Here is a 17,548-nt window from a genome sequence, read left to right as displayed (position 1 = left end):
ATCAGCAGGGGTGACGACTCCCAGAAATCCATGCAACTAGATTCTGTAATTTTTTTTTTTTTTTACCAACCGTGGGACCATAAAGTTAATAAAGCTCTTGGGGAAAACCATTAAAAGTATAATAAAAATACATCATTAATAATACATCATTAGAGAAATATATTCTAAAAGGCACAAAACTTCCAGATAATTCTGCTTCACTGGTGTGAGAACGCCACCACCGACAGAGACCTCCAGGAGGGTCCCTCCTCTGGAATGCCCATCTTCAGTTGCTCAGGAAACACCGCCACACCATCGGTGGCTGGGCTGTGTCTTCCCCACATTTCAAGTTGGGCAAACTCTCCCTCTTTCTAAAGTTTTCAAACAAGCCTTTCCTGGATGGAAACCTAGTTTATTTTGTGCTTCTGTTATTCCTTGTTTCATTTCTGCAAATACTGGCAAATGTGTGGGTATTGCCTGGGCCTTTAACAGTTTCTCAAGCTGGTCAAGACCGAGAGCCGGGCCCGCTCTTTGTTCCTGTGCCAAGCTGAGACACTGCAGCACGAGCACATGCCTCTCCCTGGTCTCGCCTGGTCTGGGGGAGGCGGGGCAATGGCTGTTTCGTTTTTTCTAGGGCTCGCCAAAGTAGCCATCTTTGTGAAGCTCCAATCCAATCACCTGTGCATCAAACCCTTCAACGCGCCCCACCGCCTCCAGGATAGTGTCCCAGCTCCTTAGCCGGTTCAAACCCTCTGTGACTTAGCACAGGCTCTTCACCCTCCACCTCTGTCCAGGCCTCTGCTCCCCTGGCCAACTCCTGTTCCTCCCCCACGGCACCAACTTGTGGTTCCCTTCGTGCTTTCTCCCCAAGTGGAGCTCACCAGTACCCCACGCCCCATTCCCATGCGGTGTCAGAGCTCCCCGCTCCTGCCTCTGATCTGGCACCTATCACACCACACTGTGGTTACCATCATATTGCCTATTCCTCCTCCTAGCTACACTGTTCTACTACCTAGACTAGCCTGAAGTGAGTTAGTCTACTTTTACAATCCCAGGGTTAAGGCCAGGGTCTGGTGAACAGAAGCAAGGAACTCAATAAATGCTTATTGTGTTTTTAAAAAATCATGTCTGGAAAGTATCCAGAAGTCCCCAAGGTGACCTCAAACCACGTCACCTCCCGCCCCCAACACAGAAGATCAGCCCCAAGGACTGATCTAAGGGGGACACAACCAAGGAAAGCCACTCTTGGTTTCTAGAACTAAAGAACGCGATCTTTTCTCTGAAGCGGCACTTTACATCAGCCAGAACCCATAATTCCCACTTTACTGTGTCTCTGAGTGAAGGCAGAAGGGAAGTAACAGAGTCCCTAAAAGGCAAGTGATCTGACTTCACGGGTCTCCAAGCGTGCGCCCCACGGACTCCAGAGAAGTGCGTGCGCACACCTGGGTCCCTTCCTTGCAGTCATGGATGTTTCCATTCTATGGCTACAGGGGGGCCTCCCCTCTCAGTCTCTGTGCACGTGTGAGTGTAATCGGTTCCTTTTCTTTTTTTTTTAAGCAAGTGAAAATAGCGCAGGTCAACACTAGAGGACGCTCTGGCCACAGGTAAAAGCTCAGATCACTTTCGGAAGGCAGAGAGGGCTTGCAAGTGAAACCCTTGCTTGGGGTCCTAAAGATTTCAAAGGACTTCAAATCCACCGGAAAAGTACAAACCCCACGCTTGAGTGGAGAGAGCGAAAGTCCTAGTTAACAAGAATGACCCGATGATACCTGAGTTTGTAGGAAGCCCTGATGCTTCCTTCATGCCTTTCCACACCTCCATTTCCAGAGGTCTGCACTCACACTACACAGAATTGGAACCTACTAGGAACACCCAATGCACTTGCCTTTCAAGTCTGCCAACAAAAATCCACAGAAGAGTCAAATCCTTTTTGGTTAAATCCCCTTCTTTACAAACTTAAGTTTTTTTTCCTCCTTCTCTTAACTCTCAACAGGAAGTGATCCAAATGCCACACAGACAGAACGGAAACCCACGACTTTAAGAGAATCTTGCCATATAATGAAAACACGTCTCCAAATGACTCATCTTTTTACACCAAAAAAACCACAGCACTTCTCGGCTCTCGCTGTATGCAGAGGCACACGGAGTCGGGGCGAGAGACTGAACCCGTTCGAAGAAAGGGACCACAGAGGCCCGAAGAGGCACTTCCTGGGCACGTTACCCCCTCGGACCTGAGCGCAGGGGCAGCAACTCAGGAAGCAGCGCCACCCCACACCCGCAACGGCACCGTGAGTGGCGGCGGCAGGCCCGGGCCTACCTTCAAGGTCTTCACGGCCACCGTCAGGCTGTATTTCTTCCACACGCCTTCGTACACCTCCCCGTACTGGCCTCCGCCCAGCTTGTGCTTCATGGTGATGTCCGTGCGCTCCATCTCCCACTTGTCGTAGTTGGGGGACACGCCGTAAACGGTGGGCTTGTTGCGCTTGGGGGCCGGGTAATGGAGAGTGGTGATGAGGCCGTCTGCCACAGTCGAGTGATGATGAACCAACTCAGCCAAAGTGTTGAAGCGGCTCTCTGAGGAGACGTAGAGCTGAGGGAAACAGACAGCCTTCAGCCCACAGAGCGCACACAAACCCAAACAACTCCAACAAACCAGCTCTGCTGAGCCTAAGTCAGTGCAGAGCAAAACCTCAGATAAATGGCTCTCCACACAGGACGGAGTGTGCAGAAAATCACTGTGTTGTATTTCTCTACACATGCTGTAATTTACTTGAAGAAGAAAGATACAAAATGTCTCAGGGCCTTTGCATCTGCTGCTCCCTCTGCCTGAAATCCTCCAGCGACCTAATCACCACATGCTTGGTTCTCTTACCAACCTGAGCCCAGCGTAAATGTCACAGTCACGGCAGTCACCTGACCTGGTCATCACCCAGCACTAGTCATACCACCTCTCTTACTTCTCTGCATTGTACTTACTTATTTACAGTCAACATCTCCTAGAATGTCAGTTTCATGAGAGCAGAGCCCTAAGCAGTCTGGAGAATAAGAAATACACAGCACATAATAGGTACTCAATAAGCAGCTACTAATTAAATTAACGAAGAAAAGAACTTGGTACCTATTTGCTGATTGGAAAAGAAAGTAATTTTTAAAAAATAATTGTGCTTATTACCTAAAACCTCCAATTATTATTTATAATTCTCCAGAACTACACAGTAATCAGAGATGGAAATCTCTAAACAAAACATAAATCTTCTTCTCATTCTTACACCCTCAATTTGGGCTAAGTAGCATCAGAGGCCCAGACTTGCCGACCCCAGCTGGATGCCCCTGTGGGATGCCCCCGTCAGCGCGCTCCAGGAGTGGAGTGTGGGGGGTGGGGGACTGGAGGGCTGCACAAAGGCCGCACAGCCTCCTCTACCGTGGGGAAGTAAGGAGAGGGGCTTTCAGACACCAGCGCACGTGAGCCTCTCTGAGATCTACAGTGGCCGCAAACCTATGCGCAGAGCCCATCCACGTGTCATTCTCGTTGGATGCCCCAGGAAAGGAAGAAGGGAAAGGAGCAAGCTGACAGGCTGACAGAAAGCAAGCGTGGATGGGGACAGCTATCTTTTTTTCTTCTTTTTTGGTTCATTTCAGTGAGGTGGTGAGGGAATGCTTCCTTTGCAAGAAACAATTCCACATTAAAATCCACACAGGACATCTGGGCTCCAGGCAGACAGTAGGTAACCGAACCTACTAGCTCATGAAGGGCAGCCAGCGATTGCGGAAGGTGGGGAAGACATTAAAAACCACGGCTTGCCCTGACTCCTGAGACAAAGGAGGTGTATGTGTTTGGAATGGCGGTGACGCGTGGGGAGGAAGGAGAAAACGGAACAGGATGAGTTGTACTACAGCTGTAGTTACAGTATCTCTATTACTTAAAAACAGAAAAAGGAAGAAAAGGCCTGAAACACACAGCAGAGTTGGTTATGGAAGGCTCCATCACTTCCTGTATGTTGGTAATACTAGATAATCAAAATAATTTAAAAGAAGAAAATATTAACAAATACATGAGTCGATCCCACTTATAACCCTCAAGAAGGTAAACAGAATTCTTTCTTTCTTTTTGAATTTTTTGCTTGGGGAGATAATGTAAACAGATTTTTAAAACTCAGGCAAGGCAATGGCAAACTTTGACTTAGAGGTGTGTAATTTATCATCTTTTTTTTTTAAGATTATTATTTATTTGAGAGAGAGAGAGAGAGAGAGAGCGCGCACTTGCGTGCACACAAGCAGGGGGAGAGGGAGAAGCAGGACCCTGAGATCATGACCTGAGCCAAAGGCAAACGCTTAACCAACTGAGCCACCCAGGCACCCCTGTAATTTACAATCTTCTGGTTGCAATCCTACTAAAATAAAATTCTGAGCAACCCAAGAATTGTCCAAAATGACCCCATAGCTCTGGGGGAACTTGTCCCTCTGTTAGATGGTGCCCCTCAGTGGCAGGGCCTTTCGAAGTGAGGAGAGGGCCCACTGGGAGGCCCCACTTACACCTCGGAGTACCGAGGAGAACCTTAGTCTAAGTGAACTGCTCTAGGGCCACACGATGAGTCACGCTTACGGCCCAGAGCGAGTGCACCAAGGTGCTGGGGGAAGGTGGGGAGCGGAAGTCAGCACCGCTGAGCCCGCGCTTAGCCCAATGTCCACACACTGACGTACACGCACTCTTGTCAGTGGGCATTGCGGACACGAGTGCGGTTCACAGAGAAGACCGAGTGGGACGTGGGGACAGCCCGTACTCCCACCCCTCTCTGGAAGTCTGTCGTCGTCCACTTACTTCACTGCGGGTGCCAAGTGTTCCAAGCCCTCTTCTTTTGGGGCAGCTCAGCTGCTGGTGTTTTCGCTACCATGGAGTGTAGAGAAGAGAGAAGAACCTCTCCAAGAAGGCATTCCCTGGAATGTGAGCATCCCTCCCACCTCGGACATCACTGGCACAGTGCAGGTGAAAGAGCCCAGCTCACTTGCGGGGCTCCTGGGGCCGGTCACCGGGGAGCAAGGTTCATTACCTACTTCTCCCCGTCAGTTTGAAAGGAGTGCTCTCCAATCCTAGGATCAGAAGGCTAATGGCTCCCCCAAGCCCAAGTTTATGCAGAATTTGTTCTTGGTCTCATCTGATTCCCTCACAGGCTCTCCTGTTAAGAGATTTCAGAGCTGTGGGAGGTTTTCACTGAACGGACCTACTTTATCCTTCTCGATAATTAAATTTACAGACCCTGTGACTTAGTTCATCTTTCAACATAAAATTTACATCCCAACACTTATTAAATATTAAAACTACTCTCCGTTCTCAAGGCACCGCACAGCCACCTTCTAACAGTCAAGTCTGCTGGTTTCCTTCTGATTAGTTCTGGGTTTTGAGCATTTTGCTAGGGAACTGGGTAATCTGCATCAGGAATTCCTGGCATGTTCCGAGAAGAAAGTGAAATATGCATTATGAATGGCATGTCATTATGCTATGCACCTGGTTACATAAACACTCTGGGTGCTCAGCCAGGACTGGGCCTCCTCCTGACCATGTAGGAACCCCAAAGATAGGACTTGTCAAACTCACCAGAAACAGCTTTCCTCCTGAAAGCCCGACTTACTGGCTTATCAGTGCTCAGACCGGTGCCTTCTTCAGCTGCCTCAGTCCCCAGAGTCCCACGCTGGAGGCAACATTACCCTGAGAGTGTCCCACACTCCAGCAGGAGGGCAGGACTTAATGATTAAGCAGTACTTAATAATGCTCGAGGTCTCCTCGACAAGGGCAGGTCAGCCACGTTTTAGCAGGCTTTTCACTGGGATGCCTGCACCTGCCAAGCCACTGTCAGGGTGGGTAAATCTTAAATATTCAAGAGGTTATACAGTTGGCCTATCCTGCCATCTCTGCTAAAGCTTAAGCCCAAATTCCATTCCTGTCACCCTGAACTTGTCACTTCAGCAGACTGTGAAAATAAGTATCACCTGGGAACGTCTTTGAAGAAAAGGAAAGACTCTATCAAGGGCCATGAGGAATTGTGGAACTTGACAGTGGCATCCCATGAAAGTAAATAAAGTGTAGACACAAATAACCAGAAGAGCTAAATATGATTCAGGCAGCGGGTGGTTGAGAAAAATCAGCCTTTAATTCCACTACGCTGGCAGAAGATTGTGAACTTGGAGAAAGCACTGAGACGACAATCAGATCCCGGGGGATGTGGAGGTTTTCAAGACTATCGAGACTCCCTGGAGCAGCGATGGCTCAGTCTGGTAGGGCCCCTGCAAGAGTCCGGCTCGAAGCTCCCCGAGCCCTGGGCTGACTGACCAGCCACAACGGCTGCTGAAGCTCAGAAACACGACAACAGAGGGAAACCAGGGCCAAGAGGGTGGAGGCAGAAAGCAATCTTTCGGGCCCTTAGAGAAGAATCTTCTAAATTCAGTTGTTTTCTGAAGATTAGCTATTTGAAAATAGGCATTAGAGCTTATGCAATCCCAGCCTGTCCCTCCTACCAACCTTAGATTTTCCCCTTAGAAATCCAAAAAGGATTGCATCAAAGCTCTGCTATGTGAGCTTTTTTCAGTGCCGAGCCACACTGTCTCATGCATTGCTGTAATACCTCCCCCAATACCTCTGATGCTGTTCCACTCATTCCAGGAATATGATCCCACCCAACACAGCCCCCTCAAGTGCAGCTCACAGAGAGGCGCCTCTGCAGATGGCCGGAACTGATAACCCTGTGGGCTGAGATGTCTCCAGGTGCTTGGACAGCTGAAGGGAGAGTCTTTGCCAGGGAGGGAGGGAGGGAAGAAGGCAGGAGGCCTAGGACACTTGGATGAGTTGCCCAGTGGTGGATACTGCCTGATCAAATGAGTTCCCTGTGCTCCCCTGGCACATACCAGCTTTTAAACAGAGGGGGTGACGTCCTCATGGGACAACTCTCAAATTCTGTGAATCATGCATCCCACATGCAGGCCTTGCTCTCTCCCTCTGAATAGCATTTTGGACCAACCCCCGGCTAATGAGTTGTCAAACTAGATCATGCCTGCCTGAATCTGTTCCTAGGATGCTGGTTAAACAACTCCAGGGAAAAGAAACCATTACCCTGTTCAGTACAAACCTCAACTGATTACTGCAGTGCGGCACGGATCGCCTCGGATAAACAGCACAGATGGGAAGGAAGCAAGCTGTCAGCTCCAGGAAATCACCTCCCTCATGGGCGGTGTGCTCTGGCGTTCTAATTCACGAGAGAGGAACCCTTGTGGGCTGAAGGCAAGGTTTCAAAGGGCCCCCCGCCCCGGAGTACATCCTGCAGAATGGAACAACCTAGCTCCACATCTGGGATAAGAATGAGGACCCGAAAGGCAAGCTGGTAAGGCTGATCTCTAGTCACACATCAGCAAGCGGCCACGCTGGGTACAAAGACCCCTGCCATCACGGAAAGTACCAGATACCAGCAATAAGGACTTTGGCCAGAAGACTTTTGAGACATGCGGAAAAAACGAGAGAAGACCATTAAAAAGAGAAATACATGTGCATTTGTGTGGTACAAATGAATGTTTGAGGATAGCCATAAAAATGCTAAGAGGACTACAAGGAGGGGACTAGCCCTACCGCACATTAAAACGTATTATATAGCCTTAACAATTAAAAGTCTGATGTCGGAAGAGAACAGAGAGTAGATCAACAGACCTATATGCGTATGTAAATTTGGTATGTTTAAAATATGCAGGAAAATATAAATTTAGTAAATGGACGGGGATCCCTCAAAACATGACACATGTACATTACACATAACAAGAGACCATCTTTACACATCACTGACAGATGTTTTCACAAGCCTGACAGAGCACTGTTGAGGTGGAGGGAAGATGCTCTCCTGTTTCTCCTGGAAGCTCCATTTCCCACCAGCAACAGGGTGAGTAAACACATCTGCACATTTCCATCGTGTTTAATGTTAACACGATGGAAATTTGTATGTATGATGTACATATGTACATGTACATGTGTCTATGAAATAAACTTAGTGGATTCTGACCAAAACTTTTTTAAAAAAATGAAACAGAACAGAATGGAATACAAAATACCAGAGTGCATTACATATACTGAGGGTAAGTAGGGCTTCCAGAACCTTTTGTTACTAGTGTGAGTACTAGGCGCTGAGGTAAATGCTTTTATACAGTGTGCCGAGATTATTTTTTTTAATGGTTTGAAAGCTACCTCAGAGCAGCATTATTTGTAACAGCCAAAGATTGGAAACAACCTAAAAGTCGACCTGCAGGGGACTGCTGAAATAAATGACGGTCCATCCACACGAGGCTGTCATTAATAAGACTGAGGGAGCTCTAAATGTGCTACCATAAAGCAATCTTCAAAAAATATCATCAGGTGGGAAAAGCAAGATGCAGAACACTGCGGAGTCTGCATCATTTGCGTTTTTAAAAAACATATAGGCGTAGGGATGCCTGGGTGGCTCAATAAGTTAAGCGTCTGCCTTAAGCTCAGGTTGTGATCCCAGGGTCATGGGATCGAGTCCTGCATCGGGGTCCTTGCTCAGTGGGAAGCCTACTTCTCCCTCTGCCTGCCGCTCCCCCTGCTTGTGCTCGCTTTCTCTCTCTCTCACGTAAGTAAATAAAATCTTAAAAAAAAAAAAAAATATATATATATGTATATATATAAAAGCATATACATATACTGGGGAACTCCGAAAGAAACTGGTCACAGGGGTTGCCTCTGGGCAGGGGAATGGAATTAGGAGACAGAATTCTCACTGTTATCTATTTTGTTCTTCCTTTTTTTTTTTTTAACAACATGCATACATTACATATTAATTAAAAAATACATCCACCATCTAGACCCTGGATGATGGCACGGTATAGCAGGGCGGACAGCGGGGCCCAAGCCTAGCTTCATCAATCACACACTAGGTGATCCTGGGTAAGAAACCTCCCTTTTAAGTCCCCAACTCCTTAAGGCAAAATGCAGATCACAGCGACCTCTGCCCTGAGAACCAAAGTGAAGTATAAATGAGAGGATGCCTGAAAAATGTGCCAGCCACCAGGAGGAACCTGGAAAATGTTAATCCCTCCCTTCCCTCCATGGACTCTTGAGCATTGTTCATATAAAGATCACAAAACTGTATATATCAACTCTTTTACAAAACTACAGTTTGGGTTTGGAAATCTACTGGTACAATGTGATCTCATTTGTTTAAAAACTGTGTATTTATGTCCATAAACGCCCGCAGGCACACACACGAATGTGGCTTTATTTACGGGAAGAACACCATGTACCAGACTTATTTTGGGGAAGTGATATTAAGGTGGTCTTTTACTTTAAAAATATCCATTATTGCAGTTTTACTCACTGAAGATGAATTACTATCACAGTAAGAGATTTTTTACAAAGGAAGAATCTTAATACAAGAAGTATGTCCAATACCTAGCAGGTATTCACTTCGTCTTATGAAATAGCTAACAACAAAACTCCAGCAGGACAGGTGGAGAGCCACACCAGGCCCGTGGACTTGAAACATCACGTGATCGGTCCTCAACAGAATATCTTTCCTAGGCTAATGGAGTGATGCCTGCTGTTTACTTGAAGATGTTTCCTTCAAAAGCATCTTCCCGAGACATTGGGGAGGGTATGTGCTATGGTGAGCGCTGTGAATTGTGTAAGACTGTTGAATCACAGACCGGTACCTCTGAAACAAATAATACATTATATGTTAAAAAAAAAAAGAAGAAGAAGAAGATAGCAGGAGGGGAAGAATGAAGGGGGGGGAAATCGGAGGGGGAGACGAACCATGAGAGACTATGCACTCTGAGAAACAAACTGAAGGTTCTAGAGTGGAGGGGGGTGGGGGGATGGGTTAGCCTGGTGATGGGTATTAAAGAGGGCACGTTCTGCATGGAGCACTGGGTGTTATACGCAAACAATGGATCATGGAACACTACATCAGAAACTAATGATGCAATGTATGGTGATTACCATAACAAGAAAAAAAAAAAAAGCATCTTCCCGGTTGAGATTTGTCATGGTAACTTCTTAACCCCAGCAGCAGGAGCTCTGGGTCCTCCTGGCCGAAGGCTGCCACCCCCAGCCCATCAGCTCTCCCGACTAGGATCCCCTACCTTGCCATCGGAAGCAGTGTTGATCCTGTAGTGGTACACCCTCCCTTCGTATCTCAGCGAGATGGACCTCTGGCCAGGACTGCTCTCGCTCTCCCGGACCAAGAAGCTGCCGTTGATCCCACTGCTCAGCAGGTATTCGGCCGCGTTGCGGGACACGGGCCCGTGATACCAGGAATGTTTCTCCAGACTGTTGACTGGCGTGATATAGTTGCTTGGGACCCACCCTTGGCCATTTTTGGTTTGGGCTTCACACCATTCCCCATTGTGATTGTATCCTAAAACCCGGAGCTTCTCACCTTAGAAGAGGAGAATCAAATCAGACATCAGCTTTAAAGGCTGGCTTCGTTCATTCCCATTTATTCTTATAGGATTACTAAAAATCTCCAAATTCCTAAATGCCTACTTCCCTTTAACAAATCCACATAAATATATGCATTTATAAGTGTATATAAAAAGAGTATACGTTTATATATGAAGCTTCCTGTTTGTACTGAATATAACAGAAATACAGAGCCTCAGTTTTTCATAAATCTATTATGTTTATTCAAGTGTTCTGTTCCTAACATAATGAAGTTTCTTAGGGAAAAAATACTTTTTCTTTAAAAAAAAAAAAAGGGCATTTTCAGTGTTTGGTCCAGGCGTTCTTTTCACTACAACGCTGTTTTTCCTAAGGACTACTGTATAGGAACTCTTCTCCTTAAGGAAAAGTAGCTCTCTTATAAAGATGCTGAGTGTTTTTTGTTTTTTTGGATGCCTCTGCATTCCAAACTTTAAAGCTGCTCTTTCACTAGGCAAAGGGGTAGCCAGTCAAGCCACAGTTTCCCCTGATTTCTGTCTCTTGCCAGCACTAGCGGCGGTCCACAGCCCTTTTACCTTTAGTTATACTTAGGGTGTTGTCCCCACTGGCCACAAAATCATACAGTGCAACGAAAAGGTTGGGGTCATTTTCACTGGGGCCAGCGAGAAGGTTTTCCTTGGAGTTCCAACGAGCTGCTTCGCTGAGACCTTGGGGCTCAAAGTCAGATGCTACTGGCCTCTGAAGGGCTTCTGGAAGACAAAGGGGAAACAGAAGAAACAGGAAGAATTGGGGAAAATTAGTTTTATTCTCAGGAGCAAAAAAAAGTCTGTTTCCATCATTATACATTTCTAATTTATTTCATTTCTCAACATCTACATGTGATAATAAGAAAGGCGGTAAAATAAAAATGGACTCTTCCTTTCCTAAGTCTTGTGAAAAATATTAAGTATTTTCATTCCAAGGTGGCAATCACTGTTCCCAAATAGTTTCAGCTTTTTAAATTCATGAATTCAAAATGAACTCAGTTAAAACTGGAAATGGTCCATCCTCATATGTCTTTGCCATTGCTTACATATAACGGAGAACAAAAATTTTTTTAAAACATTTAAAAACATGTCAAAGTTAATATGGGCACATAATTTAAAAATCAAGTAAGACAGAAGGGCTTATAATGAAGGACAAACACCTTCTACCCTACTCTCCTCTCCACCCAGAGGCAACAGCTGTGCTTTGGGTGACCCCTCCATCTCTGGGTTGCTTTACCCTACCCTGGCGCCTCTGCCCCCACGGCTCCCGTCAGCCTCTACCAGTCACCTTTGCAATTTCACTAACAGACTTGCACAGACTTTACTTCTTGTTCTCCAGCTATAGACAGTGTCTCTCAGCTATTTACTTCCCAAGATAAGAATAGTATCACCCTACCCTTCCTTCCAGCTCTCTCTCCACTCTCAAACATGGCCTTCTTCGCATGTCTTTTACTTTGTGAGAACTAGTAAGTTTCTTCCACTCTGTAATAAAGTCCTTCATGTTTCGTATATAGGTAGACTGTAAAAGCTGAACACCAATCAACATTTCTTAAGAACATGAGGCCACTGTTCACTACAGGGTCAAAGAGTTCATTATTTTTTCCTGAAGTTTCTTCCTTTTTTTCTTGAACTATGCTCAGCCTCACTAGAATTTCTGTGATATACACGTGCGGGTTTTTTTCAGCCAGCAAATATACTCCAAGGAGGGTTTTTGTTTTTTGTTTTTTTAAGGTTTTATTTGAGACAGAGAGAGCATGAGCGAGCGTGCACGAGCGGAGGGAGGAAGAGAGGGAGAGGGACAAGCAGACTCCATGATGAGCACAGAGCCTGATGTGGGGGTTTGATCCCACAACCCCGAGATCATGACCTGAGCCCAAACCAAGAGCGGGCCACTCAACCGAATGAGCCACCCAGGAGCCCTGAGACAGAGCCTTAGAAAGTAGCAAGCAGGTCTCAATAGTCATAGGATATTATGGATTGAAATCTGAATACTCATTTAAGGAAACTACAATAAGAAATCAAACTTTATAAAAGGAGATAAAGGGGAAAATTCTAATTTTCCCAAATGGTAAGAAAATTATTTAGGGGCGCCTGGGTGACTCAGTCGGCTGAGTGTCCGACTTGGTTTCAGCTCAGGTCATGATCTCAGGGTTGTGGGATCAAGCCCTGCATCAGGCTCTGTGCTCAGCAGGGAGTCTGCTTGAGATTCTCTCTCTCCCTCTCCTGTTGCCCCTCCCCCGGCTGCACTCAATCTCTCTAAAATAAATGAATAAATCTTAAAAAAAAAAATGTAAATTTAGTTAAATTTTCCCTCTTTATGGATTTAGAGAGAACCCCTAAGCATCTTTTCTTGGGCAATAACACCCATCTCAAGGATGGGCCTGATTCTGCAGTATTCACTTCCCAAAAAAAACCAAACCAAACCAAACCAAACCAACCACTGGAGACACCTAAGACATCTGAGGAATGAGGCTAACCTTCCAGAAACACAACCGGAGAACTTTCAGAAATTGGCATTCTTTAAAATATCTCTTTGGAATAAGCTGATACAACATAAATAACAAGTGTCCTTTCATTTTTTTTTAAGATTTTATTTATTTACTTGAGATAGAGTGAGTGAGAAAGAAAGAGCGAGAGAGAAGATGAGTGGGGTGGGGTGAGGGGGGAGCAGCAGAGGGAGAGGGAGAAGCAGGCTCTCCACTGAGCAGGGAGCCCGATGCAGGGTTCAATCCCAGGACCATGGGATCATGACCTGAGCCAAAGGCAGTTGCTGAACCAACTGAGCCACCCAGGCAGAAAGACCCTAACAAGGGTCTTTCAATTCTAGCTTTTATAGTACTGACTGAAGTAAACCTTCAGGAATTGTTTTTGCTAAAAGAGTAAATCCCAAATTATGTCATTACTATGTTTGGTAATCTCATTGTACGAATCATAAGGGCAAAGAGAAATTCAAGGAAGAGGGTCTGTAACACTGCCACTTCCTAGAGTGTAGAAAAGCCTTAGTGATGGGTTAAGCCCTGTTCTTTTGAGTATTTTACATGGGCTCTAAAAGCACGCCTAGCACCATCATGATCAGGGATTGATCAATTTACCAAATAAAGCCGGTTAAGGCAAAGAATTATTTTTTTATTAAAATGTTTGATCTACCCCCCCCCACCTGAATGTGTGTTGGTTTGCTGGCCTTGACTGCAGGGGCAAGGCCTGCCCTTTCGGGGGTGGGTATGTGGTGACAGTCAGAGCTTGTCTCCATCATCTGGCTTTCAGCTTCGGTTTCCTGCAGGGGGAGAGGACTTGGATTTATATCTCCGTGACCCCAGCACGGTCCCTTCCAAACGCTTACAGCTGGCTCATCCACACCTGGTCCGGCAGCAGTGTTTAAAATCACCTGCCTTTACTGAGTCTGTCTAAGGCATCCATCTGAATATCATAGAAACAAATCTCTTTTTACACCTGCATTTCACTGGTTTCATATTAACCAAGTAAATAAAACAACAAGTGTATCTGAAGATCTGGAAAGAAATATAACTGGCTCAGAGAGGGGGGTGGGAGGATGGGTTAGCCTCGTGATGGGTATTAAGGAGGGCACGTATTGCATGGAGCACTGGGTGTTACACGAAAACAATGAATCATGGAACACCACATCAAAAACTAATGATGTACTGTATGGTGACTAACGTAACATAATAAAATTAAATTAAAAAAAAAAAAGAAATGTAACTGGCTCTTGGTGTGGCTGGGCAGTGAGTGGCAGAGGACTGCAGTGGGCCCTGGGCACTAGGGAGGCAGCTTTTACAGGAAGCGGAGATGCTGGTCAACCTAGTAAGTTGGTTAAGTGGAAGCGAGTCAAAAGACTTCTATTGTCATTATATTAAGTAACACCATCAGCCTGAGGATTCTCAACATAAAAGAACTCTTGCATATCAACAGAAAAAGATAAATCCCTCCACTATGGAAAAATGAACCAAAACCATGAATAAGCAATTCACAGAAAATTTAAATTACCATTAAACTTGGAAAGCATGTTAGTCCTGGCTAGTAATCAAAGAAATGCAAATTCTTCATCAAATTGGCAGGTACATTTTCTTGAGGCTAAGTCAGTGTAAGACTTCAATGAAATATAACTCTCATACAATGCCAGTGGTTGCTGTAGAAATTGCCATAACACTTTAGGAAAGCAACCGGAAATACAAACCGAATCTCAAAATAATTCCATAACCTTAGATCCACCTCTAGGAATTATCCTGAGATCCACACAATTATTTCTATATACTGATTTTTAAATAGCAGCACAGAAAAAGTACAAAATATCTATCAACAGAAGGTAAGTTAGCTTGTGGTCCATCCGTAATACAGAATATATCCATAAAGCCATTCAAAATATTTTTAGAAAAACAACCACTGGCTTGGGAACATACACATAATAATGCATTGTTTAAGTGCTCATACTACAACCTGTTATATACAGCATGATCCCAATTTTATAAAAACTGAAAAAAGTACAGAAGGAACCGCACCAAAATGTGAACAGTAGTTATTAACCCAGGGTGGTGTGTTAACAGTGCCATTAAGAGTGGTTCACGGGGGCACCTGGGTGGCTCAGTTGGTTAAGCGACTGCCTTCGGCTCAGGTCATGATCCTGGAGTCCCGGGATCGAGTCCCGCATCGGGCTCCCTGCTCGGCAGGGAGTCTGCTTCTCCCTCTGACCCTCCTCCCTCTCATGCTCTCTGTCTCTCATTCTCTCTCTCTCAAATAAATAAATAAAAAAAATCTTTAAAAAAAAAGAGTGGTTCACGTAGGGTGGTGGGATTATAAACATTTAAAATTTCCTTTATTCTCTTCTATATTATGGCCTATTTCTCACAATGAATGGGGATTGTTTTTATAATTCAGAAAACAATGACAAAAATAGAGAAACTGCCATCATAAATAAGAGCCAGCTGACACTTCCCTAATTGATAATCTAACCTGAAAAAGAACCCTGGGGAAGCAGGAATCTCCTCGAGCTGTCCTGAAAAAAACATTTGAGCGCTTCCCTCTGGAGTCCTGACCTCCCGGCCATGAGCACACAACTCTGGCAGACCCGGCCCACACAGGAAATTAAACCGAAGTCATGAATACAGAAATGCTTTTCTTCTCCAGTGCCATTTGACCTCTTCTATCAAGCATTCTGCAGCATCTGGATTGGATCAAAGTTACATAATCAGGGGAAGTGGCCTAGAAAACACCTGGACTAGGCAGAGGGCCGATACTCGCCCAGGGGTGCCTGTGGATTTGCAGTCTGGAATGAGGAGGGACTGTCCCTAACATGGAGACCGCTGCTGGGAATTTCATGAGAGGGGATGAGCCCTTTGTCAGGAAGGAAAGGGCCTCCCACTGCTTTTTGATTCAACAGGACGTCAGGAAATCCAAGGCAGTCTCTCGATTTTCCTCTCCAGTTCTTGCTCCATTCCACAAATTAATGGCCAAAGCCCAAAGGGAAGTATTGCTCATGCATGCCTCTGGATCGAGAGGCTGAAGTGTAGCCAGAGCCCAACACCAAAACCTTCCAGTTAAGTCCCAGTCCAGGCTGATGTCAAAATTGACTCACAATATATAAATGCCAAGTTCCTTGCTTCGTTTCATAGTGAACTATGCTCGTCAACTTTAAAAATGATCACAGCTTACAAGGCCAATACTGCAGAATGTTCTTCAGCCTTCCTGGCTTCACGTAGGGACTTTCTGCCAGGCCCCAGATCAGGAAGTTAGACCCCTGAAGAAGCCCCGAGGCTTCATTCAAAAGAGATGCTCCAAAAGAGCTCCCCCTCTTCTGTTCTTCCAGTGGATCTTTTGGCTATGGTTAAGTCTTGGGAAAGGAATTTCAGCATCTCCTATCATTCTTACTTTTTTTTAGTGAACACTTTCTGCCGCATCCTTTCTGAGTCATTTTTTTTTTAATTTTTTTTTTTTAAGATTTTTATTTATTTATTTGAGAGAGAGAGAATGAGAGACAGAGAGCATGAGAGGGAGGAGGGTCAGAGGGAGAAGCAGACTCCCTGCCGAGCAGGGAGCCCGATGCGGGACTCGATCCCGGGACTCCAGGATCATGACCTGAGCCGAAGGCAGTCGCTTAACCAACTGAACCACCCAGGCGCCCCTTTTCTGAGCCATATTTTAAATCTATTTAAGGGGCCCCTGGGTGGCTCAATTGGTTAAGCGACTGCCTTCGGCTCAGGTCATGATCCTGGAGTCCCGGGATCGAGTCCCACATCGGGCTCCCTGGTCGGCTGGGGGTCTGCTTCTCCCTCTGACCCTCTTCCCTCTCGTGCTCTCTGTCTCTCATTCTCTCTCTCTCAAATAAAATCTTTAAAAAAAAAAATCTATTTAAGATTCGTACCTTCAAAAGTGCCTCTCACCCCTTTTAAGACCCTTTTGTTACTATTTTACCATACTGTTCATGAAAAGGCTTCCACTCACCCATAAAACTCACGCAATTATTAATTAGCCAGCTGAGCACCAAGAATGGTGATAGCTTAAAAAAAAAAAAAAAAAAAGGCCTCCAGGGGACACCTGGGTGGCTCAGTCAGTTAAGCATCTGCCTTAGGCTCAGCTCATGATCTCAGGCTCAGGGCAAGGATCTCAGGATGGAGCCTGGTGTCAGCCCCCATCAGCCCCGTGTTGGGATCCCTGCTCAGCAGGTAATCTGCTTCTCCCTTTCCCTCTCAAATAAATAAATAAAATCTAAATAAAATAAAATAGCCTCCAAAAAGCTACAGCTTTAACCATGAGAATATCAAACTGTTTAAAAATCCAGTAAGAATAATGCCACAAAATTCACTGGGCCTGTGTGTGTTTAACTTATGGTATTCTAATGGCCTGGGTCTTTAAAGTGCAATTTAAAGATAGTTTTATACGAAAATAATCCTTTCTTAAAATTGTGTGTCACTGATCAGAAATGTTCACAAAAGATTCTCCGATATGGCCTATCTGGTCTAGACTTCCAGGGGCTGCCCCTGAACCCCTTCCGTGGTCCAACAGGAAGAGAGGTAAAATGTTTGTGAACTCCAGGAGCCTTGAGGCTACTTCATAATCCCAAGGGGAGGGGAGATTTCACTTCTGGGAAAAACAGCCCTGGGAA

The 17,548-nt window shown here is 45.5% G+C and overlaps 1 protein-coding gene across 3 annotated transcripts in view; it reads right to left on the bottom strand.

Annotated features, from left to right (window-relative positions):
- ABL1 (ABL proto-oncogene 1, non-receptor tyrosine kinase) overlaps positions 1-17,548 on the bottom strand; it is a 137,506-nt gene that overhangs the window by 18,393 nt on the left and 101,565 nt on the right. For 2 of the 3 annotated variants that reach the window (XM_044920502.1, XM_021691288.2), the window contains exons 2-4: positions 10,984-11,157; positions 10,111-10,406; positions 2,297-2,569 (exon numbers count right to left, since the gene is read on the bottom strand). In XM_044920502.1, the coding sequence (XP_044776437.1) occupies positions 2,297-2,569; positions 10,111-10,406; positions 10,984-11,157 (743 nt within the window). Of the gene's footprint in view, positions 1-2,296; positions 2,570-10,110; positions 10,407-10,983; positions 11,288-17,548 lie in introns of those variants that run through there. The other variant, XM_021691287.2, reaches the window with a different exon arrangement.

This window comes from Neomonachus schauinslandi, chromosome 13 (assembly GCF_002201575.2).
Source record: "Neomonachus schauinslandi chromosome 13, ASM220157v2, whole genome shotgun sequence".
NCBI classification, from domain to species: domain Eukaryota; kingdom Metazoa; phylum Chordata; class Mammalia; order Carnivora; family Phocidae; genus Neomonachus; species Neomonachus schauinslandi.
The sequence above is the reverse complement of the archived record's forward strand: the minus strand, read 5'-3'. Positions and strand labels throughout refer to the sequence as shown.